The following is a 25295-nucleotide window of genomic DNA, read 5'->3' on the forward strand; positions in this document are numbered from 1 at the left end:
CAATTTGTGCCACCTATCAGTGTCCATCTGTGTTGCCCATCAGTGCCACCTATCAGTGCCCATCAGTGCTGCCTATCAGTGCCCATCAATGCGACCTCATCAGTGCCACCTTATCAGTGCCCGTCAGTGCAGTCCCATCAGTGAAGGAGAAAATGTGTTTATTTACAATGTTTTAAAAATGAAACAAAAAAAAAACTTTTTTTTTTTTCAAAATTTTCGGTCTTTTTTTATTTGTTTAGCAAAAAATAAAAACCGTAGAGGTGATCAAATACCACCAAAAGAAAACTCTATTTGAGGGAAAAAATTATAAAAATTTCATTTAGGTACAGTGTAGCATGGCCGTGCAATTGGCATTCAAAGTTCGACAGCGCTGAAAGCTGAAAATTGGTCTGTGCAGGAAGGTGTTTAAGTGCCCAGTATTGAGGTGATTAAAAAAAGGGGAAAAAAGTTATTTATAACTTTTTTTATACCTCTGCACAAATGTTTTGCCTTTCTTTTCTATTTTAAACCGAATGGGTTGTTTTACAAGGTGATCGTTTACAATCACTTTAACCACTTAAGGACCAGGCATCTTTTTCAGATTTGGTGTTTACATGTTTAAAACAGTTTTTTTTGCTAGAAAATTACTTAGAACCCCCAAACATTTTATATTGTTTTTTTCTAACACCCTAGAGAATAAAATGGCGGTCATTGAAATACTTTTTTTCACACTGTATTTGCGCAGCGGTCTTACAAGCGCACTTTTTTTGGAAAAAATTCACTTTTTTGAATAAAAAAATAAGACAACAGTAAAATTAGCCCAATTTTTTTTATATTGTGAAAGATAATGGTACGCCGAGTAAATTGATACCCATGTCACGCTTCAAAATTGTGCCCGCTCGTGGAATGGCGTCAAACTTTTAGCCTCAAAAATCTCCATAAGCGACATTTAAAAAATTCTACAGGTTGCATTTTTTGTGTTACAGAGGAGGTCTGGGGCTGGAATTATTGCTCTCACTCTACCGATCGCGGCAATACCTCACATGTGTGGTTTGACCACCGTTTTCATATGCGGGCGCTACTCACATATTCGCTCGCTTCTGTGCGCAAGCTCGTCGTGACGGGGTGTTTTTAAAAACCTTTTTTTTTCTTATTTATTTTAATTTATTTTACACTGTTTAAAAAAAAAAAAAAAATGGATCACTTTTATTCCTATTACAAGGAATGTAAACATCCCTTGTAATAGAAAAAAGCATGACAGGTCCTCTTAAATATGAGATCTAGGGTCAAAAAGTCCTCAGATCTCATATTTGGACAAAAATGCAACAAAAAAAAAAAAAGAAAAAATGACATTTAGAAAAAATATACCTTTAAGAGGTATGAGTGACGTTTTGACGTAGCTTCCGCCATCCTATGGTATAGAGACGAGTGGGGGCCATCTTAGCCTCACTTGTCTCCATATCCAGCTAGTGAAAGGACCCGATCGCCTCCTCCGCTACCGACGGCTCCGGTAAGCGGCGGAAGGTGCGGGAGGGAGATGGCACCTCTCCCGCCGCCGATAGCGGTGATCTCGCGGCGAATCCACCGCGGAGACCACCGTTATCGTACAGCCGACCGGCGCCTGAAGAGATGGATATCTCGGTTGTGGCAGCAGCTGCTGCCGTTACCGAGATATCCCTCTTAAAAAATAGGACGTACATCATCGTGCACTGGTCGGTAAGTGGTTAAAGTGGAGTTCCGCCCACCCTTTTAACCGGTTCCTAACTGGCTCACACAGATATACTGCAGCAGAATGGCTTTCCTGGGTGAAACCCTGTACGGTATGTCCTACCCTTTTTCTGCCACCAGAGGGCGCGCATGTGTGGATCCGATATGCGTGGCTGGCAGACACATTCACCACCGGCCACGCGCGCCAGCATGGGGATTTGTGTGTGTAAACACACAAATCCCTGTGCTGTCAGAGGAGAGGAGCCATATTGTTTGTTCCTACTAAGTAGGAAAATGATATGTCTCCTCTCCTAGTCACTCCCATCCCCACACAGTTAGAACACACTGAGGGAACACACATTTAACCCCTTGATCACCCCCTAGTGTTAACCCCTTCCCTGCCAATGACATTTACACAGTAATCAGTGCATTTTTATAGCACCGATCACTGCATAATTGTCACGGGTCCCAAAAAAGTCAAAAGTGTCCAATCTGTCCCTTGGAGCTTTGCAGTATCGCTAAAAATTGCAGATTACCCCCATTACAATAAAAAAAATCAAAATAATAAAAATGCCATAAATCTTTCCCATAGTTTGAACACTGTAGATGCTACAACTTTTGCGCAAACCAATCAATATACGCTTATTGCGTTTTTTTTTTGTTTTGTTTTTTTTACCAAAAATATGTAGATATGAAGATATATTGGCCTAAACTGATGAAGAAATGTGTTTTTTTTTTCTTAATTGGGGGGATATTTATTATAGCATACAGTTTAAAAAAAAAAAAATCTTGCTCTTTTTTTTGTTTATAACGCAAAAAATAAAAAATGCAGAGGTGATCAAATACCACCAAAACAAAGCTCTATTTGTGGGGAAAAAAGTACGAAAATGTTGTTTGGGTAAAGCGACACAGTGGCAAATTGTAAAAAGTGCTCTGGTCAGGAAGGGGGTCAAAATCTTTCAGGGCTGAAGTGGTTAAAAATTAAAATTCAGCAGCTACACTTACTTTAGCTGCTGACTTTTAACATTAGGACACTGTCCAGTCCTGAACCAGCAGTGTAGCCTCTCTCACTGGTCCAGCAGAAGAGGATGGAGGAGGAGGGGGGCCGAGCTGCTGATGTAATTCACCGTGGCCTGGTTTCCCCGAATTGGTACCTTCTCCCCCCCAAAAGGTGCCAAGTGTGGCACCGGGGGGGGGGGGGGGGGGGGGGAATCAGATAAGCGGAAGTTCCACTTTTGGGTGGAATTCCGCTTTAATGTACAAGGGTATAGAACCATGTACCTTATATTAGCACTAAATAAGCAAATCATGTTATGCTGGTAGTGGGTACAGGAAAATATGAACTTATGTGTATGAATGCTAAATGCAATATGTGTGTTTCTGTAGTGTCAGAGTTAAAAAGGACATTACAGTGTAAGGGGGGTTTATTTTCTCTGTCTTGGTCCTTGTCATATTAGGGTAATGAAAAAACTTCTCTCAATGGAGAAGGATGAAAGTGGGGTGCGTTCCCATTGAACCATCTATAATACAGTCCAGCTCGAAGAACCAGAGCTATTTATCATCACAGCGCTAAAAGTCCAGAGCCAGGAAGAAGACCAGGCACCCTGCAGAAAAAGATTTCTATCGGATCCAGGAGCCTGCACAATTTGGGACATACATCATTACAGGTAAGTTAGAGCTTAAAGTGTTTGCAACCCCAAAAAGGCTATTACTGGCAGCCCCTCTCCTTTATCTGCCAATAACTGACTCTCCAAGTGTTTTCTTTTAAAAAGATGCCTCTAAATACCTTTTTCCAGTGATCTTCAGGCCAGGCTCGTGAATCCTGGCTGCTCTGCTACTACGATCCAGGGCTACAGTGGGAGGAGCCGAACTTTCCCTCTGACGACGGCCGGGAGTCACGTGACTACTGTGCTGGCCACTCGGCGTCTGCCACTGTAGCCTTGGATCATAGTAGCATAGTGGCTGGAAGTCACGTGACCGGCCCAAAGATCACTGGAAAAAGGTATTTAAAAGCGTCTTTTAAAAAAACTGTTGGAGAGTCAGTTATTGCCAGATAAACAAGAGGGACTGCCAGGATATTTGTAAAGATTTTTTTATTAAGACTAGTGGCAGGAGGGGGGCAAAGACAGGGACACAGACACGGGAGCTGACAGGCAGGGAGGAAGGGGGCGAGGACAGAGGAGAGCTGCAGATGATGGAGGGACGATGGTGGTCAGGGCTCAGCAGCCATGATTATCGTGGTCAGAACACAGAGGGGGACACAGATAGTGGCAGGATCAGCAATATTTTTTACAGTTTAGAGAGGGGGAGATTAGACAGCACAAGCACTGTGATGTTTAATCTGCTATAAAGGGACAGGATCTCTTTTTTGTTTTGTTTTTTGTTTTAGGGTTACAAACACTTTGAACATCAGCTTTAACAGTCAGATTATACTGCCTCCTTTAGGAGACTGGGATACGGACAAGCAAAAGACTTTAAGTCAGCCCCCATATAAGCCTGCTTCTAACCATCATGCCTCAGTCTTTTCTAGTGTCCTGGGTGGTTGGATGGGATGTCTTTTCCTGAGCTCCACTGGGAAAAAGTCTATGTTTTGTTCTTATTTTTTTCAATAAATGTATTTCTTGAGTTAAGAAACCTGGTTCATTATAGATCTTTTTTTTTCTTCAGTGACTCTGTTAAAAAAATGTTGCTTGAGCTAGTCTCTACACAGCAGCTATCTGGACTGGTTCATCAGACCCTTAGCAGCATCTTTGATGGCAGTCTTGGACCCTACTGGACTGGAAGATTGTGGGGCTAGCCTGAAATGTGATCTTCGGGCATTGAGCTTGACATAGTAGCTCCTTCCAGAACATTGTTTATTTTGTTAGCCACAAAACGCTTTCTGGGTCCAGAGCTGTGTCATCTGAGTGACGAAACTCTGAAGCCTCACTTAGTAAGTAGAGCTCATTGGGTTGTAGTCTTGGGAGTTTCAACTATGTTAGAATTTCCTCTACCACTGGGTTTTCTGCAGTAAGGGTTAAAGCAGAGGGACTTGAGTGCCGATGTAATCAAGTGGAGAAGGGGGTGGGACAGCGGGTCCTTAGGGAAAAGGCGGGTCCTGGTCTGGCAGTGGAGCAGAGGAAGAAGTGAAGTAGCTGGTCAGAGGGCAAGAAGTGAGATGCTGCTCACCCACACTAACCATACTGTGCACCCACACTATACACACTGTGCATCTGTATAAACATCTGGACATCTCTGTAGGGACTCAATATAAAGTGGGGCTATCTATTTTAGGATGGAGGTGATGACAGTCTCTATTAATCCACCTTTACACACCAACTTTGAAGCATTATTTTCTTCCACTGACCAGGAATAAGGAGAACAACATTACAGATCACTGTACCCTTGCACTGTTATAACTGTATATGCTGTGTTTTACATTATACTCTTGACCCCTGTGCTGTATATGCTATATTGTGCATTATATTAAGCTGGGCGACAGAGTCCTAACTAGTTTTATTACAGAGTCTTGTAGAGTGGGAGAATTATCCTTTTATCTCTGGAGGTACGGCACTGCTTTAAATGACAACTGTGCGGTCGTGCAACGTTGTACCCAAACAAAATTGATATCCTTTTTTCCCCACAAATAGTGCTTACTTTTGGTGGTATTTGATCACCTCTGTGGTTTTTTTTTGTGCTATAAACAAAAAAAGACCTATAATTTAAAAAAAAAACACAATATTTTGTACTTTTTGCTATAATAAATATCCCCCAAAAAATAAAAAATATGTTTAGGTCGATATGTATTCTTCTACATATTTTTGGTAAAAAAAAGTTATAACGTCTACAAAATAGGGGATAGATTTATGTCATTTTTATAATTTTTTTTTTACTAGTAATGTCGGCGATATGCGATTTTTTATCAAGACTGCGAAAATTCGGCGGACATATCGGACACTTTTGACACTTTTTTGGGACCATTGACATTTATACAGCGATCAGTTAAAAATAACCACTGATTACTGTATAAATGTCACTGTCACGGAAGGGGTTAACACTAGGGGGCGATCAAGGGGTTAAGTGTGTTCCCTAGGTGTGTTTCTAGCTGTGGGGGGAGGGGACTAACTGTAGGAGGAGACATTTCATGTTCTTACTTCATGGATCTTCAAACTATGGCCCTCCAGTTGTTCAGGACCTAAAATTCCCATCATGCCTATTCATGTCTGTGAATTGCCGAGTTTTACAATGCCTCATATGATGTGTAGTTTGGCAACAGCTGGAGGGCCGTAGGTGAGGATCCCTGTCCTACTTAGTAGGAACACACAATCTGTCTGTACTCCGCTGACAGAACTGGGATTTGTGTGTTTACACACAAAGATCCCTGTTCTCGTTCTGTCACATTGCGCCCACCGGGCATGCACATTGGCTCCGGCGACACACTGCGGGCATGCGTGGGTGCTATAGCTTCTAAAAGAACCAACGTATAGCTATGGTGACTTGGGCAGCTGTGCCAACCTGCCACAGTATAACTGCGGTGACTGGTCAGCAAGTGGTTAATGCATGCCAGTATTCTATTGGCTTTGCTTGCAGTAGCTTGGCATTGCATGCCGTTGCTGAGCCTGTCATCTACTAGGACCCCCAGGCCGTTTTCCATCCTAGATTCCCCCAGAGGTTCCCCCCTAGTGAGTGGATTGCATTCATGTTTTTGCCACCTAAATGCATTATTTTAAATTTTTCTACATTAAACCTCATTTTCCACGTAGTTGCCCACCCCATTAATTTGTTCAGATCTTCTTGCAGGGTTTCCACATTCTGCAGAGAAGTTATTGCCCTGCTTAGCTTAGTTTAATCTGCAAAAACTGAGATTGAACTGTTTATCCCACTCTCCAGATCATTTATGAATAAATTAAATAGGATTGGTCCCAGGACAGAACCCTGAGGGACTCCACTTTCCACATTGGACCATTCCGATTACTCCCCATTTATCACCACCCTGTGAACTCCCCCTTGTAGCCAGTTTTTAATCCATGTACTCATTCTTTGGTCCATGCCGACAGGCCTTACTTTGTACAGTAAACGTTTATGGGGAACGGTATGCTTAAATGCCTTTGCAAAATCCAGATACACCATGTCTAGGACCTTCCTTCATCTAGATGGCAGCTCACCTCCTCATAGAAGGTTGATAGATTTGTTTGGCGCAAGAACGATTTTTCACAAATCCACGCTGATTACTGCTAATGATACAGTTTTCATTACTAAAATCTTGTATATAGTCTCTTATGATCCCTTCCAAGAGCTTGCATTCTATTGATATTAGGCTAACTGGTCTGTAGTTCCCAGGGATATATCTTGGTCCTTTTTTAAAAATTGGTGCTACATTGGCTTTTCTCCAATCAGCTGGTATCATACCAGTCAGTAGACTGTTCGTAAAAATTAGGAACAACGGTCTGGCAAATGGCAATTACTTGACTGAGTTCCTTAAGGACCCTATTAAGTTTTTCAAGTCTGTTTCTAATCTTATCCTTTGTTAACCTTGAGAGTGCTTCCTGTGACGTGTCATGAGGATAAACACTGCAGTTTTAGTTACTGAAGCACCACGTTTCCCTTGTGAAGACTGAGGAGAAGAATACATTCAAAATCTTTGCCATCCCACCATCCTTTGTAACCAGATTCCCGTCATCATTCTTTATGGGACCAATATAACTTGTCCTCCCTCTTGTACTATTTATGTACTTAAAGAATTTCTTGGGATTTTTTTTACTCTAGTCCACTATATGCCTTTTGTGTTCTATCTTAGCCACGGTTCACACATATTCAAATTGGATGCGGTTTAACCGCATCCAATTTGCATGCCCTTATTACACCCTTACAATTCTTATTGCATTCTTTGTACAGTTGGAATGCTGATGATGACCCTCAGCCTTGTATTTTTTGAAGGCCTTCTCCTTTGCTTTTATATGAATTTTTATGTTGGCGTTAAGCCACCCAGGGCTTTTATTAACCCTTTTAAATGGATTACCCTTTGGGATGCACTGGCTAAAAGCCTTATTTAATATGCTCCTAAAGCACACCTATTATTCCTCTGTGTTCTTTGTTCCTAAGATTTTATCCCATTTAGGAGTGCCTTTTATGGAAGATGGCTCTTTTGAAATTCAGTGTGTTTGTATTCCCCTTATGTTTCCTATTTTTGTGAGTTATGCCAAAACTAATTGACTTGTGATTGCTGTTTCCTAAGTTGCCCCATATTTCTGCATCCATGATCAAGTCTGCATTGTTAGTAATCAGTAGGTCTAGTAACGCATTGTTTCTTGTTGGTGCATTTACCATCTGACCCATGAAATTGTCCTGTAAGACATTTAGGAAATGGCGAGCCTTAGATGAAAGCGCTGTTCCTTCCTTCCTTCTATATCTGAATAATTAAAACCCCCCATTATAATGACACTTCCCATCCTTGCCGCCATTCCAAACTGTGATAGGAGGTCTGTCTCCCCCTCCTTCCTCAGGTTAGGGGACTTATAGCATACTCCCAGTATTTTTTTCTCCTTGATTTCCTCCCTTAGTAAATCTACCCATTAGGATTCCACGTCTTCCCTTGCTCCATTAGTGGTGTCATCCCTCACATTCACCTGTATATCACAGTCACCTGCAGAAAGGTCAGTATCATTTACAAATCCTTCAACCCATCAGCAGTCACAACAGGTGTTGTAGTCATCAACAGAAAGGTCAATATCAAATAATGTTTTTTTAAATATTTTATGCCAAATGTTTGCAGTTTAATTGGTGTTTATAGCTGTATTCTGTGCAAGAGCTGCTTAGTTTCCACACATTAAATAGGCTGTACATTTGTAGCCAGCTAAACAAACATAAACAATTTTACTGATAGACCATGGCTGTGTGTCTGTCCTTCTTATGATAAATCTTCCAGTCAACGCTGCTGCAGGTATATCTTTGAGGCTGGGTTCACACATATGCAAAATTGATGTTGATTTCTCCGCATCCAATTCACATGACAAATAAGTGTAACCGCCTCTCAAAAGAAATGGTTCACACATGTCAGGGGAGGCCGCGGTTCTGGATTGAAAAAGGGTCCGGTGCATGTTTGGGTCTAGTTCATGTGTGAATTCAGGCAAAAAAAACAGACAAACACCAGACCCCAGGTATGAACCGCATATGTGTGAATCCAACCTGAGGCATACCCATATGGACACAAACACCTTTTTCTGTTCACACCCACATTTTTGCCATTGTGCAACCGGCTTATCAGTTGCTTCATTACATTTTATTAGAGTGTAATCTATTAACTGCTTTATCAGAGTGTAATCAAGCTACTGATCACATGTGGACAGGGCATGTGGACCGTTTCATGATGGCCAGGTAAGACAATATCTTCTAAGAATTTTCTTGTTTATGTAATGAATGGTAAACAATGTAGAAATGTAGTTGTTATCCCAAAGTATAGACACTGTTACGTAGCAGGGTGGCTGCATGATTGAGGATTGCTCCTCAAAACAGGTCCTCTTAGGCTTACACAGGGAGCTTTCCAGATATGGTGCATCATGATGACGCTTCCTAGGCGGAGCAAAATGTATAAGGCAGGTGGGAACTTCTGGTGACGTCACGTCTGGCATTTGGAGCACATGGACCGCCTCACGCCGATGTATGCCGTCAGAATGGCATGGCTGGGCACAAGCACGTACCTGTACGTTGCTTTTTAAGTGCCCAACCGTGGGTCGGGAGCGCGCCCACTGCCAGTGCGCTCCGACCCGGTCCTGTGCTCCGTGACCGTGGCCGAGGGACCAGCAGACCCGATCTCAGCTGGTGTCCCACGATCGGGTCACAGAGCTGAAGAATGAGGAGAGATCTGTGTAAACAAACCTCTCCCCGTGCTTCCCTGTGTGGCTGTCACCGATCGTCTGTTCCCTTTTATAGGGAAGAACGATCAGTGACGTCACATGCCAGGCCACGCCCCCTACAATAAAAAAACACACAACGTCATACATAACACCTACACTGCCCCCTAGTGGTTAACTCCTTCACTGCTAGTGTCATTTACACAGGAATCAGTGCATTTAAATAGCACTGATTGCTGTATAAATTACAATGGTTCCAAAAATGTGTCAAAAATGTCCGATGTGTCTGCCATAATGTCGCAGTCACAATAAAAATCGCTGGTCGCCGCCATTACTAGTAACAAAAATATTAATAAAAATGCTATAAAACGAACCCCTATTTTGTAAACACTATAACTGTTGTGCAAACCAATCAATAATCGCTAATTGTGATTTTTTTTTACCAAAAATATGTAGAAGAATACGTATCAGCCTAAACTGAGGAAAACAAATGTTTTTTTTTATATATTTTTGGGGGATATTTATTATAGCAAAAAGTAAAAAAAATTGAATTTTTTTCAAAATTGTCGCTCTATTTTTGCTTATAGCGCAAAAAATAAAAACCACAGAGGTGATAAAATACCACCAAAAGAAAGATTTATTTGTGGGAAAAAAGGACGCCAATTTTGTTTGGGAGCCACGTCACATGACCGCGCAATTGTCAGTTAAAGCGATGCAGTGCCGAATCGCAAAAAGGGGCTTGCTCCTTTGGCTGCAAATTGATCCGGGCTTAAGTGGTTAATGGCTTTAACTATATAAAATGTATTATTTCCTTTGTCGTGGCAGCTCAGTCATTAGCTACAACCTTATGAAACATACATCCTGGGTCATAGAGATGTAGGGCAATATATTGCAAATCCATTTCATAAGTATTGTTTTGCACAATAATAAATATTCACAATAATATTAATGATTTAGATTTATTGTTTTGACTCTTTATTTTTATAGTGTATATTCATCATGCATCAAAGATTGGCACATCGTGACCAGTAAAATATCTCTCCTGCTCAGCCCAGTGATCACAGAAGTGGGGCCTTTACCACCTAAGTTTTATTGTGCAAGTAGCTGCATTGTGTGTTCCTATATATTATGAATTAGGCACAGTCTGCATGGATGAATTCCAGCGGCTAGAATCTGCAGATTGCTGGGATTGAAATTGACAAATGTGCACGAATAGCTGCACCATGGTTATTCGTGCCTGTTCACACAGCTAGCGATTACCTGTGGTGATCATGGTTGGATGCACTTTGTTTTTAAAGCCATTGCTAAGGATATCTTAAAATAACTAATATCATTTGTGTGTCAGTATATTATTATATATCTCTATACATTAATTATTAGGTCTCATCTTGAATATGGAGTACAGTTTTGGGCCCCTCATTGTTAAAGTGTATTTTCACCTATGCAATTGTTAAAATACACACTTTTTATTTTATTTTAGGGACTGTACAAAGCACAAGGGGACAGCAGATGTATATTGAAAAAGAGAAGCCATTACATCAGTTTAACCGCTTGCTGACCACATAACTTAGTTATACGGCGGCAGAGTGGCTCGCCTGTGCCGGATCACATACCGACTACATAACCTGCCACTTCTAGGTATGCATAAATGCTTATGAATGCTATTAAAAAATGTGGCTATAAGCGTGATTTTAATGCTGCTATGCTGACAGCAGCACTGGCATTTTTTAAATGTCCTGTCTGTATGAGCCCTCAAGCCTGGTACACACTAACAGTTCACTGGGTTGCATGAAAAAAACTGTCAGCTCTGGTCGGAGCCACTGTACTAACCATCTGACATTAGTAGAGCAATCTACCCCGCTGAGCTGTTGTGTTCTGATAGGGGACTCCCCCCTCTGAGCAGAAGACTCCAATCAGCGCTCACTGCCATTGACTGAGAACACTGATTGGGAGTCGGTCATATGCTGGTTTTCGAGCATGCTCATCCGACAGAAGCCGGCCGAACGGTTATACAGACCGACATACACACAGGCCGAATATCGGCTGTTTTTTTTTTTCTAACCGGCAAATGTCCCCCAACATTCGGCTCATGTGTACCCACCCGGCTTTACTCTTAGCCAACTATATCTTCAATAATGATGATTAAATCATTAAATGAATATCTGCATGCAGCATGCATATCTGTCTAATGAGAACCACACAGGTCAGAAATTCAAGTAGATTGGATAAATCCACATGTAAATAATCAGAATGAAAGAGTTCCAAGTGGTCTGGTTGTAAATCAATCTCCTACCACACACATTTATCTTCCCGTTTTCCTTTAAAGAATAACAAATACACAGCATGAACAAAAAAAATCAATTTATTATATATATATATATATATATTTATATATATTCTCTAGTAAATCATAGGACCTTCTTTGAATTTAAACATATTTCATAATTTCAGAGCTTAAAAATGATAATTTAAAATATTAAATACTGTCTATTTACATTATGGTTCCTTTTCCTAGCTCTAACATGACATGGACTGAAGGAAAAGAGGAAGATGCAGCAAAGGTTACATATTAATATAATGTGCCTGCAGATAATGCAAGAGAAGTATTTGTGTTTCATTAGGTTTTTGAATGCTAACTTTATAAAGTAGGATGCACTACACCAGCAATTGTTGCTGATAAGTAAAGTGATTCATTCAATTTTATATCTATAGGATGGATAATATGTATAAGATCCTAATAGAGAGGTAATGTGATTTACATTGGTCTATACACATGTAAAGTAAAGTTCATGTATGGCTTTATTAAGGTAGTCTATGAAATGACTGTCTTACTTTATTTGTTCAAAAGCGTTTTAAGAGAACGAGTTAGTGTGCTTACAACGGCAGCCATAGTACTAGAATGTCGAGCCATAAGTTTAACATTGGGGTCATTAAACATTTTTGCTGATGTGGTTTCAGCGGCCTTCAGCAAACAGATGTAGTTCAGCACCACTTCATCTATTTTTGCTACAATTTCTTGTTGCTGTGTTTCAGAGTTCACAGCTTTGACTAGTCTCATGCAAGCTTCTGTTAGACAACAAAGGATATGAAAACTTGAGGTCATGGCCGACAGCATTTCCTCTGGGCTTTTGTCTGTGGCGGCCATTTTCTTGCAGGCACTTCCAAGCTGTCTTGACTCTGAGGACAAACTTTGTTTGTACTGAGACAGCTCCTGGTCATGAGTATCCAAGATTGCATCTTCCCCCTTTCCAGAGTGTTTTGATCGTATTAGGCAGAGTAAATCATTAGCATCTCTTTGAGCAGCATGAAATCCATCAGGTATTGCATAAACTTTTTCTTTAAGTGCATTTATTCTGGCAATCTTCTCATCGAAGTCCATGTTCTGGACATTAAATTCAGATTGCCCAGCAACCTGATCATTATCGATGCATTTTGTGGCCATTACTATAGTGGCTCTGGGAGATTCTAGCTCTTTACCACCGCCTGATGTGGGCAAATCTCCTTTTTGCCCTTCCGCTGGTGATTGTGGTACATACACACAAGATAATTCTTTGCTCTCATTATTATTCCCATTGTCTATCTCTTCACATTCATCCTCTTCTTCGTCACCATTGTTTCGTTTGTTTTGGAAGCAGTAACTAAAGGGCCCTCGACATTTCCAATTGCTTGCATCTAATTTCAACAGAGGGAGTGACCTTGATTGTTTTTGTACCTTTTGCATAGAACCAGCAGTAGTAGACCTTTTGCCATCTTTGCTCTCACTGATAGAATTGACAGAACTATGGGAACAACTTTTGGACAGCTTTTTTCCCATTGGGAGCTCAAACCGCTTTTCAGATCTGGAGGGTTCTGTCTCTACTCCATCCAAGCACAAGTTTATTGAGGAAATTTTCTTGTCACTTGCATCCATGCCTGAGGATCTTGTAATTACGCTGCTGCTCCGTCGCAGTACCTTTCTGTTATGTGGCATTTTCAAACTTCCTCCTATGATATCATATTGGTGTGGACTGATTTCTGCTGCACATGCCTGGTCCCATTGGTGAAAATGGAGAGGGTCTGGTTTCTGAGTTGGCACATTTGATTCTGAGCAAATGCTGGATGAAGCAGTAGGGTCACCTTTAGGGTGTTTAACTGTAGCTGCAGGCATGCCATCTCCTCGTCTTCCTTTTGCAGGCTCTGTCCAAGCTACACTAGGGGTAGTAGAAAAACAGAGATATTTGTTAAGCATTTCTGAAACTCTAGTTAAAAAAAAAAGACAAGCTTTATGCTATTCATTTGCATTTATACTTCCATTATATTTACATAAGATAATTAGGAGAAATCAACTGTTAATCAACAAAAACATATTTACTTATAGAATATCTGCCACAGGAAATACTCCCCAACTGGCTGATCTTTTCTAGTCTGGGAAGATGGGCCATAGAATAGGAAAGTGGATCATAAACCTGGTAGGTTTCCCTAGAAAAGGTGGCAAACTTGCAACCTTAGTCTTTTCCTTCCACAGTTCGTGCTACCCCCCACACACACACACACACACACACACACACACACACACACATAATTTCTTAAGTAGGTAGAATGATAGCAGGATATCTATTGTGTAGAATTTCACTAGGGACCACATAAAAAAAATAGGTAGGATGGCATTGATCCACATAGTTTGTGATTCCATTTATATTTTACACATTGAATGTTTTGCTTTAAAATGCAAATTACAAATTGGCAAGTATGTTGTTAACATGAAAACCTTTGCTCCAAATAAAGTGAGCAATGCGAAAACAATCCAATCGCAATAAGAGTCAGTAAATGTTCTAAATATTATCCCTGGAACACCTTCCTAGAATAACAGAAACACATCATAGGGATAAAGATGACAATGTGAAATGTTGGCCACAATTGATGAACAGGTATCTGTGGAAAAGAATAGAAATGCTGGCATTTGGTGAGTGGAAAAAACTTGAGGGCGAGAGTGGGGTAGCCTCTGAGGAGGGTGGCGGGCACCGCCGGCAGGCGGGGCTGAATGGGAGCCATTCTCCTCCCAGCGGTCGGCCAGGAACCTGGGGAAGAGAGAGGAGAGAAAGAGGAGAGACCTGGCCGGATCACACAGAGTGGGGATCTTAGTGGAGCCCCGCAAAAGTCCCGCCTCCTGGACCTGCTCATATGATAGATTGCACACTGGTTAAATGCTGGGAAATTTAATTAGAGTGACATATATCATAGGAGCCAGTCCAGGAGGCAGGACTTTGCTTGACTGCGGCTGTCGGGCAATTAAAAAACATGCTGTGTCACAGTGGGAGATTCCCGCTCTGTGTGATCCTCCGGCTCTTCTCTCTCTGATCCCCATGCACTGGTGAAGCTGCATTGATGGGTACTGATCATGCTACATTGATAGGCGCTGGTGAGGCTGCATTAATGGGCACTGGTGAGTCTGCATTGATGGGCACTGGTGAGGTTGCATTGGTGGGCACTGGTAGCCTGCATTTATTGGCACTAATCAGACTGCATTGATGGGCCCTGATGAGGCTGTACTGATGGGGCTGCACTGATGGGCATTGATAATCTGCACTGATGGGCACTGATGAGGCTGCACTGATGGGCACTGATAAAGTTGTTGGCAATATTTGTAATTTTATGAGATGATTTATGAGGGTGTGTTTAGGGGCGGGGAATAGTAGGGGCTGGGTGGAGCAACTGGTGGCAAGAAAGTCTTAAGGCCTGGCTAGTAGCTCAGGAGGACTTCAAATTTTGAGCTAAAGCATTCGATCTTGTAAAGAGTATTTAAAGAGTATTTAACTACTTCCCACCCGGTCAATGTACATATGCGGCCGGGTGGGAGCTCTCTACTTCTGAGTGGACGTTCCTGAACGTCCATCAGAAGTAGGGGGATCCCGATGTGCCCGTGTTACCTGGACACGCCGCATCTCGGATCTGCAGGAGGGCTCTGTGATTGGCCCTCCTGATCACATGACGGCCGTGTCCAATCACGGCTGTCATGTGATGTAAACAAACAGCCGGTTTCTAGGCAATCGACTCCTCCTCTCCTCACACGGAAGTCATCGCTGAGGAGAGGAGAGCAGATCGTTGTAGCCAGCTGATGACCAGTGAGTATGAGCTGTTTTTTATAGCTTTTTACTCACTGATCACCAGTCTAGTGAAAACACAATGTCCCCACACAGTATGAACACAATGTTCCCATAACACACATGTCCCCAAAACACACATGTCCCCAAAACACACATGTCCCCAAATAATAAAAACACATGTCCCCAATAATAAAAACACATGTCCCCCACACAAGTCCCACTAAAATCACATGTCCCAATGATTATCTGCACACATATGTCCGTGATCACCTGCACATATATGTACATGATCATTTGCGTATATATGTATATATGTGATCACACAAACCAATTATTATACACTTAACCAAATTTTTTTTACCAAAGACATGTAGCAGATTATTTTATGACAAAATTCGATTTTGTTGGATTTCTTTTAAAATAGAAAGAAGAAAATATTGTTTTTTTTTCCAAATTTCCGCTCTTTTTTCGGTTATATCGCAAAAAATAAAAATCGGAGTCGTTAATAAATAACACCAAAAAAAAGCTCTATTTGTGCAAACAAAATGATAACAATTTAATTTGGGTACAGAGTAGCATGACCGCACAATTGTCATTGAAGTTGCGAGAGCGCTGAAATCTGAAAATTGGGCTGGGAAGGAAGGGGGCGAAAGTGCCCTGTATTGTAGTGGTTACCTTCAACAATATCAGAGCTCAGTGATATAATGAAATAACTTAAAATCTGCACAAATGTCTCCAACTGACTGATTGACATTTGTAGTGTATAATCCAGGTAGCTACAAAGCAATACAGAATGTATCTTCAGTCTCACCCTCTCTGCTGGTATCTGTGATACAGTTGAGTTGACCGCCTACTCTACCTCAAAAACTCCTCTCCCTTGGTCTCCAACACTCTGCACTTTCCTGGTTCTCAGCCTACCTATCTAAGCACTTTCTCAGCGTCACCTACAACTCAATTTCCTCCTCTCCTTCTCCTTTCTTTAGCAGTCCACCAAAACTCTGCCCCTCTCTGACCCCTCTAATCTTCTATCTATACTGTATCTTCTCTCTTGGTAGATTGATAAACTCCCATGGCTTCCAATACCAACTGTATGCCAATGACACCCAAATATATCTTTCTGTTCTTCATATCACCTCTTTCACTCTCCTTGCTCATCACTAATTTACTGAATGGCATATCAGTGTGGATGTCACACCTATTTTTATAAGTAAATCGTTGTAAACTATGCTTTTAATAATTCTTTCCCCACCAAGCCCCCTTTCTTGACTTTTCCATCAAGATCTGTCCCTCCCTTTATACCAAGGTGCTAGGTATAATTCTGGACTCAGATCTGTCCTTTAAGCCCCAAATACAATCCCTGTCCAAATCTTGCCACTTTTACCTCTGCCTGCCAACGTCCTGCCAGCCAATGACACCATTGGTTACTAAGTAGCGTGTTGGGGCTTACAATGTCTCAGAGGGAGGTACATGTCAGGGGGATTGGGGGAGAAGGGTGCTTGGGAAGCCTGTGTCTTTCTCCTTGGAGTTCAGGTTTGATTTTTCCATGCTTAGTGCATTGTTTAATGGAGCTCAGCAGCTTATCCTTGGACAGCCAGAGGTGGTGGGTGGGATCAGAGATGTGGCCACGTCTTTCCGTCCTTGCACGGGTGACCACACTGGCTTATCCAGCAGACAAAAATGGCGAGTAGAGATAGGAGCCCTGCAACTGCAGGCATCATCCCGGTACAATCCCCTAAAGCCGAGGCCACATATATGTGTACACTCGGCGGGAAGGAGTTAATAACATAGGGCATATCTAGAAGGATATACATGCCTCCTGCATGTATCCTTAGATGTTATAATTCACCCCTTTAGCTTAGTGGAGCCCCGCAATATTCCTGAATCTGTGGGTGGAGCTGTGACGTTAGAGGACGCCTCCGCCCACCACTACACTCCCCTGGCCAGCCGGCATTGCAAGGATGAGCCTTGCACCAGGGAAGACTAAACTGCATGCACAGGAGTGGCAGAGCATGTCCTGTGAAGAAACAGACCATGCTCATGGCCCCATATCACTCCTGCGCATGTGCACATACTATGCAATCTACATAGGATGAAAGGAGGGGGTGGGAATTACACATAATGCCTCTCTAAGGCTGGTGCATGAGATATGTAAGTCACCTGTCACTCACAGCACGGGGGAAGAATTGGCTGGTATTTCTCTGTCTGTCCATTTTTATCTCACTGAAAAAAGATAAGAGGATTGTTCAGAGCTGGATTAACTCTTTGTGGCAAGACTGGGCACAGATGAAATCCTATGCTGTACAAGTTACAAGCCTTAATTAACATGGGAGGGATTTTAACATTAGCAGAATACATGACAATGTGGTGATTTTTTTTTTTTCTTATGGAGAAGGGTAATGCCCCGTACACACGAGAGGGATTAAGTCTGACAGACCTCCAAAGGAGTTCCGCCGGAGTTCCGACGGAGTTCTGGCGGACTTTTCGACCGAACGGACTTGACCACACACCATCACACCAAACTCCGACGGAGTCGAACGTGATGACGTACGACTGGATTCGACGTAGGAAGTTCATAAACAGTAGCCAATAGCTGCCCTAGCGTCGGTTTTAGTCCGTCGGAGTAGCACACACACGAGCGAATTATTCGAAGGGGACCGGGTCCGGCGGAGTTCCGTCGGGAAAATTTGAAGCATGCTTCATTTCTAAAGTCCGTCAGACTTCAGCGAAGCTAAAGTCCGTTGCAGCCCACACACGATCGGATAGTCTGACGGACTCAGTCCGTCGGAGTTTGGATGTCGAAAAGTCCGCTCGTGTGTACGGGGCATAAGGATTTGCTCTTTGTTGATATTCCTGTGCATATGGTAATCCATTAATTTGTATTTTAAATGGTTTATGCTTTTGGTGGTGTTTTTTTTTTTTCACCATTTCCCATCAGTATGTTACTATTTTGTAGCGTGATGACACCTGATCTGGTGATGGATCCTGTGCAAATTTGAAGGATTTCTCCCAGCACTCTGCAGTCTTTCTTTTATTTATTTTGAATGGCACAGCTCCAGAAACTATCATAATTGTATTGCAGCAACTCCGCAATCACTCTCCAACCAATAATACATTAAAAGCTTTGAAGCAAGTATGAAAGATATTAATAGAAATCCAATCAACATAACAACTGGCAGTACACTTGCAAAGCTACAGGCTACATGTGCTGGATACTTCTTATTCTTTCTTTTTATTATCAACTGAAATTGCAAATCCGCTCTTAGCAGATAAAAGTTAACATAAAATGTTGTGTGCACATTTCTTTGGTAAAGGAAACCTGTCATGTGAGAAGCATGGGACCAACTTTGGGTTTAGGACTAGGGTATTGAAATAAAATTCACAGAGGCCCGGTCAGTAGAAAATTTTTTCCAGCAGAGGTCCAAATATCATGTCGGTATCCCTGGCGCATTTTCACATGTGCCAAACCGCATGTTGCTGCAACACCATGTGGCTTGATGCAGCGTGATTTTGGAAAAAAGGGTCAAGGACTTCTTACTCTGTGTTTCTTGCTGGTAATGCAGCCCAATGCTTAATGCTCATGCACAGATCTGAACCCATTCTTACATCAGCATCCTCAGCCCCCACTGCACATTACAGTCCCCTCCTACTTCACATAAAGATCCCCTCTTGATGAGTGTCCTCAGCTCCCCTTTATATCGCGTAGGCTATGAGTGCACGTGGGCTGTGATTGCACGTGGACTGTGAGTGTACGTTGACTGTGAGTACATGAATGCTGTGAGTGCACGTGAACTGTGAGTACACGAGTGCTGTGAGTGCACGTAGACTGCGAATGCACGAGTGCTGTGAGTGCACATGGACTGTGAGTGCGCGAGTGCTGTGAGTGCATGTGGACTGTGAGTGCGCGAGTGCTGTGAGTGCATGTGGACTGTGAGTGTTTGTGGACTGTGGGTGCACATGAACTGTGAGTACCTGTGTATTGTATTGTTGAGTACTTGTGTTTTGTCTTGTTGAGAACCTGTGTATTGTTGAGTATTAGTGTCAGGAAGCTAGTTATTAGTTAATTTGGACAGGGTATAACCTCCAATCCCCATTAAATTAGTAGGTACGATGCCCGATGGGTGTGGAGATATGACTCAGTGGACATCTTGCGGTATGTATGCGTTCCTTGATCATCCGATCAAGGGCGAATACTGCTGTGCAAAATGTAAGCACGCTGCTACCCTGGAAGCCCAGGTTCTGAATCTAGAGAAGCAACTATCAACACTGAGAAGACACTCTATACCAGTGGTTCTCAACCTTTCTAGTGCCGTGACCCCTTGATAAAATTTCCCAAGTTGTGGGAACCCCTAACAGTAAAATTATTTTCATAGCATGGGTTGTCAGCACCCAAGGAAAGACAAGTAATTTGTGCCCCTAACCCATGGACATTTAACGCTCCCTGAGTCCCGACCCCCAGGTTGAAAACCACTGCTCTATAATAAAGGAGAGTTGGTATCGTACCCAGCAGGGGCCAGCACAGAGGTGGGTGGAGATGAGGGGCAGACACCAAAGCAGGGTAGGTGGGTGACAGTCAGAAAGGATAGAGGGAAAAGTGCCAGGGATGCCAGTCCTGGGCTGGAACATCCCAATAAGTACGCCCCTTTGAGTAAAATTGGCAAAACCAGTCATAGATTAGCACTGCTGGAGCTGATTGACTCCCCTAGCTGCCAGGGGAATAACTCCTTCAGTGAGGGTGGGAGAAAGCCAGGGGAAAGGAAAGACAGATTCTGGTGGTAGGGGACTCATTTCTTATGCCGTACATACGTTATGTACATACGACCGGACTTTCCGGCAGAAAAAGTCAGACGGAATCATTTCATCGGATATTCCGTTCGTGTGTGGGCTTCAGCTGACTTTTTTTTTTCAAAAAGTCTGCCGGACCTAGAACATTAAATCTTTCCGACAGAATCAATTCCTATCTGGAAAACCATTCATCTGTATTGGTTAATGTGGAAAATTTCATGAATATAGGGTATGAATACTTTTTCAAGGCACTATACACAGTTGTGTTCATAAGTTTACATACCCTGGTAGAATTTATGATATCTTGACCATTTTTCAGACACTAGGAATGATAACACAAAAACTTTTCTTTCACTCGTAGTTAGTGTTTGACTGAAGCCATTTATTATCAATCAACTGTGTTTACTCTGTTTAAATCATAATGGCAACAGAAACTACCGAAATGACCCTGATCAAAAGTTTACATACCCCAGTTCTTAATACCGTGTATTGTCCCCTTTACCATCAACGACAGCTTGAAGTCTTTTGTGTTATTTGTGGATGAGGCTCTTTATCTTCTCAGATGGTAAAACTGCCCATTCCTCTTGGCAAAAAGCCTCCAGTTCCTGTAAATTTTTGGGCTGTCTTGAATGAACTGCACGTTTGAGATCTCCCCAGAGTGGCTCAATGATATTGAAGTCAGGAGACTGAGATGGCCTCTTTAGACCCTTCACTTTATTCTGCTGTAGCCAATGACAGGTCGATTTTGCCTTTTGTTATTGTCATGTTGGAATGTCCAAGTACCTCCCATGCGCAGTTTCCTGCTGATGAATGCAAATGTTCCTCCAGTATTTTTTGATAACATACTGCATTCATCTTGCCATCAATTTTGACCAAATTTCATGTGCCTTTGTAGCTCACACATCCCCAAAACATCAGCGATCCACCTCCGTGTTTCACAGTAGAAATGGTGTACCTTTCATCGTAGGCCTTGTTGACTCCTCTCCAAATATATCGTTGTGGCCAAAAAAGCTCAATTTTGGTCTTATCACTCCAAATGACTTTGTGCCAGAAGGTTTGGGGCTTGTCTCTGTGCTGTTTAGCGTATTGTAAGCCGGATACTTTGTGGCATTTGCGTAGTAATGGCTTTCTTCTGGTGACTCGACCATGCAGCCCATCTTTCTTCAAGTGCCTCCTTATTGTGCATCTTGAAACAGCCACACCACATGTTTTCAGAGAGTCCTGTATTTCACCTGAAGTTATTTGTGGGTTTTTCTTTGCATCCTGAACAATTTTCCTGGCAGTTGTGGCTGAAATTTTAGTTGGTCTACCTGACCATGGTTTGGTTGAAACAGAACCCCTCATTTTCCACTTCTTGATTAGAGTTTGAACACTGCTGATTGGCATTCTCAATTCCTTGGATATGTTTTTACATCCCTTTCCTGTTTTATACATTTCAACTACCTTTTCCCACAGATCCTTTGACAGTTCTTTTGCTTTCCCCATGACTCGGAATCCAGAAACGTCAGCACTGGATGAAAGATGCAAGGTTCTGTCAGGAGTTCAGAAATGGATTGACCTTTTAAACATATATACACACTAATTACAAGCAAACAGATCACAGGGGAGGATGGTTACCTTTAATAGCCATTCAAACCCCTTTGTGTCAACTTGTGTCCATGTTATCAGGCCAAAGTCACCAGGGTATGTAAATTTTTGCTCAAGGTAATTTGGGTAGTTTCTTTTTTATTATGATTTAAAAAGAGTAAACACAGTTGATTGATTATAAATGGCTTCAGTCAAATACTAACCATGAGTGAAAGAAACGTTTTTGTGTTTTCATACATATTCTCTGGAAAATGGCCAAGAAATCATAAATTCTGCCAGGGTATGTAAACTTATGAGCACACACACACGCATATATATATATATATATATATATATATATATATATATATATATACACAGGGCTCAAAATTTCACGTCCTGACTACTAGCTAGGCCTCAATGGTTACTCGCAACCAGTTGCCCCGCCTAACCCCTACCCTGCCTCGCCCCTAGGCACGCCCTCATAAATTATCTTGTGAAATGACACTTAAATGTTTTATGCAGAATTAAGTTATAAAAATAAATATTAACAACAACTTTATCCATGCCCACAAATACAGCCTGCCCGTGTCCACCAATGCAGCCTGTCCGTGGTCACCAATGCAGCCTGCCGTGTCCACCAATGCAGCCTACGCCTACTAATGCAGCCTGTGTCTGCAAATACAGACTGCATCTGCCAGTGCAGCCTGTGCCACTAATGCAGCCTGTGCCTGCCAATTCAGCCTGTGTCTCCAATGCAGCCTGTGTCCCCAATGCAGCCTACCTGTGCAGGGGGAGAGAGAGGAGAGCTGTCTCCCGGATGATCAGAGCGCCGGGAACATAACAGCTTTCATTTCAATAGCTGTGTGTTCCCCGCTGCGTGCCGCCAAATACAGCTCCTCCCCCTTGTCCAGGGAACTTTGATAGACAGATCACCCATCCCAGGATTGGATGGACAGGATTTGTTCCCGGTGCTCTGATCATCTGGGCAGCAGCTCTCCTCTCTCTTCCCCTCAAATCGCTGGGAGAATGGCTCCCATACAACCCGCCTGCCGGCAGTGCTCATCCCCCGACTCCCAGGCAGCCATAGCTCGCCAGCCCTCAAAATCCACTCGCAAAATGCGAGCAGGCGAGTGGAATTTTTGAGGGCTGTATATATACAGTCATGACCGAAACTGCTGGCACCCCAGAAATTTTTCCAGAAAATCAAGTATTTCTCACAGAAAAGTATTGCAGTAACACATTTTTTGCTATACACATGTTTATTCCCTTTTTATGTATTGGAACAAAACAAAAAAAGGGAGGAAAAAAAGCAAATTGGACATAATGTCACACAAAACTCCAAAAATGGGCTGGTCAAAATTCTTGGCATCCTTAACTTAATATTTGGTTGCACACCCTTTGGAAAAAATAACTCCTATAACCATCAATAAGCTTCTTACACCTCTCATCTGGAATTTTGGACCACTCCTCCTTTGCAAACTGCTCCAGGTCTCTCTTATTGGAAGGACGCCTTTTTCCAAAAGCAATTTTAAGATCTCTCCACAGGTGTTCAATGGGATCATTGCTGGCCACTTTAGAACTCTCCAGCACTTTGTTGCCATCCATTTCTGGATGCTTTTTGACATATGTTTGGGGTCATTGTCCTGTTGGAAGACCCAAGATCTCGGACGCAAACCCAGCTTTCTGACACTGGGCTCTACAGTGCGACCCAAAATCCTTTGGTAATCCTCAGATTTCATGATGTCTTGTACACATTCAAGGCACCCAGTGCCAAAGGCAGCAAAACAACCCCAAAACATCATTGAACCCCCACCATATTTCACTGTAGGTACTGTGTTCTTTTCTTTGTAGGCTTCATTCCATTTTCGGTAAACAGTAGAATGATGTGCTTTACCAAAAAGCTCTATCTTGGTCTCCTCTGTCCACAAGACATTTTCCCAGAAGGATTTTGGCTTACTCAAGTACATTTTGGCAAACTATAGTCTTGCTTTTTTATGTCTCTGTGTCAGCAGTGGTGTCCTCCTGCCATAGCGTTTAATTTCATCTAAATGTCGACGGATAGTTTGCGCTGACACTGATGCTACCTGAGCCTGCAGGACAGCTTGAATTTCTTTGTAACTTGTTTGGGGGCTGCTTATCCACCATCCGGACTATCCTGCGTTGCAACCTTTCATCAATTTTTCTCTTCTGTCCACGCCTAGAGAGATTAGATACACTGGCATGGGTTGCAAACTTCTTGATAACGTTGAGCACTGTGGACAAAGGCAAATCTAGATCTCTGGAGATGGACTTGTAACCTTGAGATTGTTGATATTTTTACACAATTTTGGTTCTCAAGTCAAGACAGTCTACAATTTTAATGGTAGGTTTATTTTAACAGTGAGAGACAGAATAACAACAATTTCCAGAAAAACACATTTCAAAAAAGTTTTAAATTGATTTGCATTTAATGAGAGAAATAAGTATTTGACCACTTTGCAAAACATGACTTAGTATTTGGTGGCAAAACCCTTGTTGGCAATCACAGAGGTCAGACATTTCTTGTAGTTAGCCACCAGGTTTGCACACATCTCAGGAGGGATTTTGTCCCACTCCTCTTTGCAGATCCTCTCCAAATCATTAAGGTTTCGAGGCTCGAACTCTAATCTTCAGCTCCCTCCACCTATTTTCTATGGGATTAAGGTCTGGAGACTGGCTATACCACTCCAGGACCTTAATGGTCTTCTTCTTGAGCTCTTTTGTTGCCTTGGCCAAGTGTTTTGGGTCATTGTCATGCTGTAATACCCATCCATTACCCATTTTAAATGACCTGGCTGAGGAAAGAAGGTTCTCAACCAAGATTTGATGGTACAAGGCCCCGTCTATCATCCCTTTGATGCGGCGAAGTTGTCCTGTCCCCTTAGCAGAAAAACACCCCCAAAGCATAATGTTTCTACCTTCATGTTTGACAGTGGGGGTGGTGTTCATGGGATCATAGGCAGCATTCCTCCGCCTCTAAACACGGTGAGTTGAGTTGATGCCAAGGAGCTAGATTTTGGTCTCATCTGACCACAACACTTTCACCCAGTTCTCCTGAATCATTTAGATGTTCATTAGCAAACTTCAGACAGGCCTGAACATGTGCTTTCTTGAGCAGGGGGACCTTGTGGAACGCTGCAGGATTTCAGTCCTTCACGGCATAGTGTGTTATCAATTGTTTCCTTGGTGACTATGGTCCTAGCTGCCTTGAGATCATTGACAAGATTCTCCCATGTAGTTGTGGGATGATTCTTCACCATTCTCATAATCATTGAATCTCTGCGAGGTGAGATCTTGCATGGAGCCCCAGACCGAGGGATATTGACAG

The 25295-nt window shown here is 42.4% G+C and overlaps 1 protein-coding gene across 3 annotated transcripts in view; it reads right to left on the reverse strand.

Annotated features, from left to right (window-relative positions):
- Positions 1-11861: 11861 nt before the first annotated feature.
- Positions 11862-25295, reverse strand: part of FRMPD4 (FERM and PDZ domain containing 4) — a 491089-nt gene continuing 477655 nt past the window's right edge. For 2 of the 3 annotated variants that reach the window (XM_077482546.1, XM_077482547.1), the window contains one exon: positions 11862-13700. In XM_077482546.1, coding sequence (XP_077338672.1) covers positions 12349-13700 — 1352 coding nt within the window. In that variant the 3' untranslated portion in view covers positions 11862-12348. Of the gene's footprint in view, positions 13706-25295 lie in introns of all 3 variants that reach the window. The other variant, XM_077482548.1, reaches the window with a different exon arrangement.

Source organism: Lithobates pipiens, unplaced genomic scaffold, assembly GCF_037356315.1.
Source record: "Lithobates pipiens isolate NorthernLeopardFrog02 unplaced genomic scaffold, aLitPip1_a1.2 Scaffold_16, whole genome shotgun sequence".
Lineage (NCBI taxonomy): Eukaryota > Metazoa > Chordata > Amphibia > Anura > Ranidae > Lithobates > Lithobates pipiens.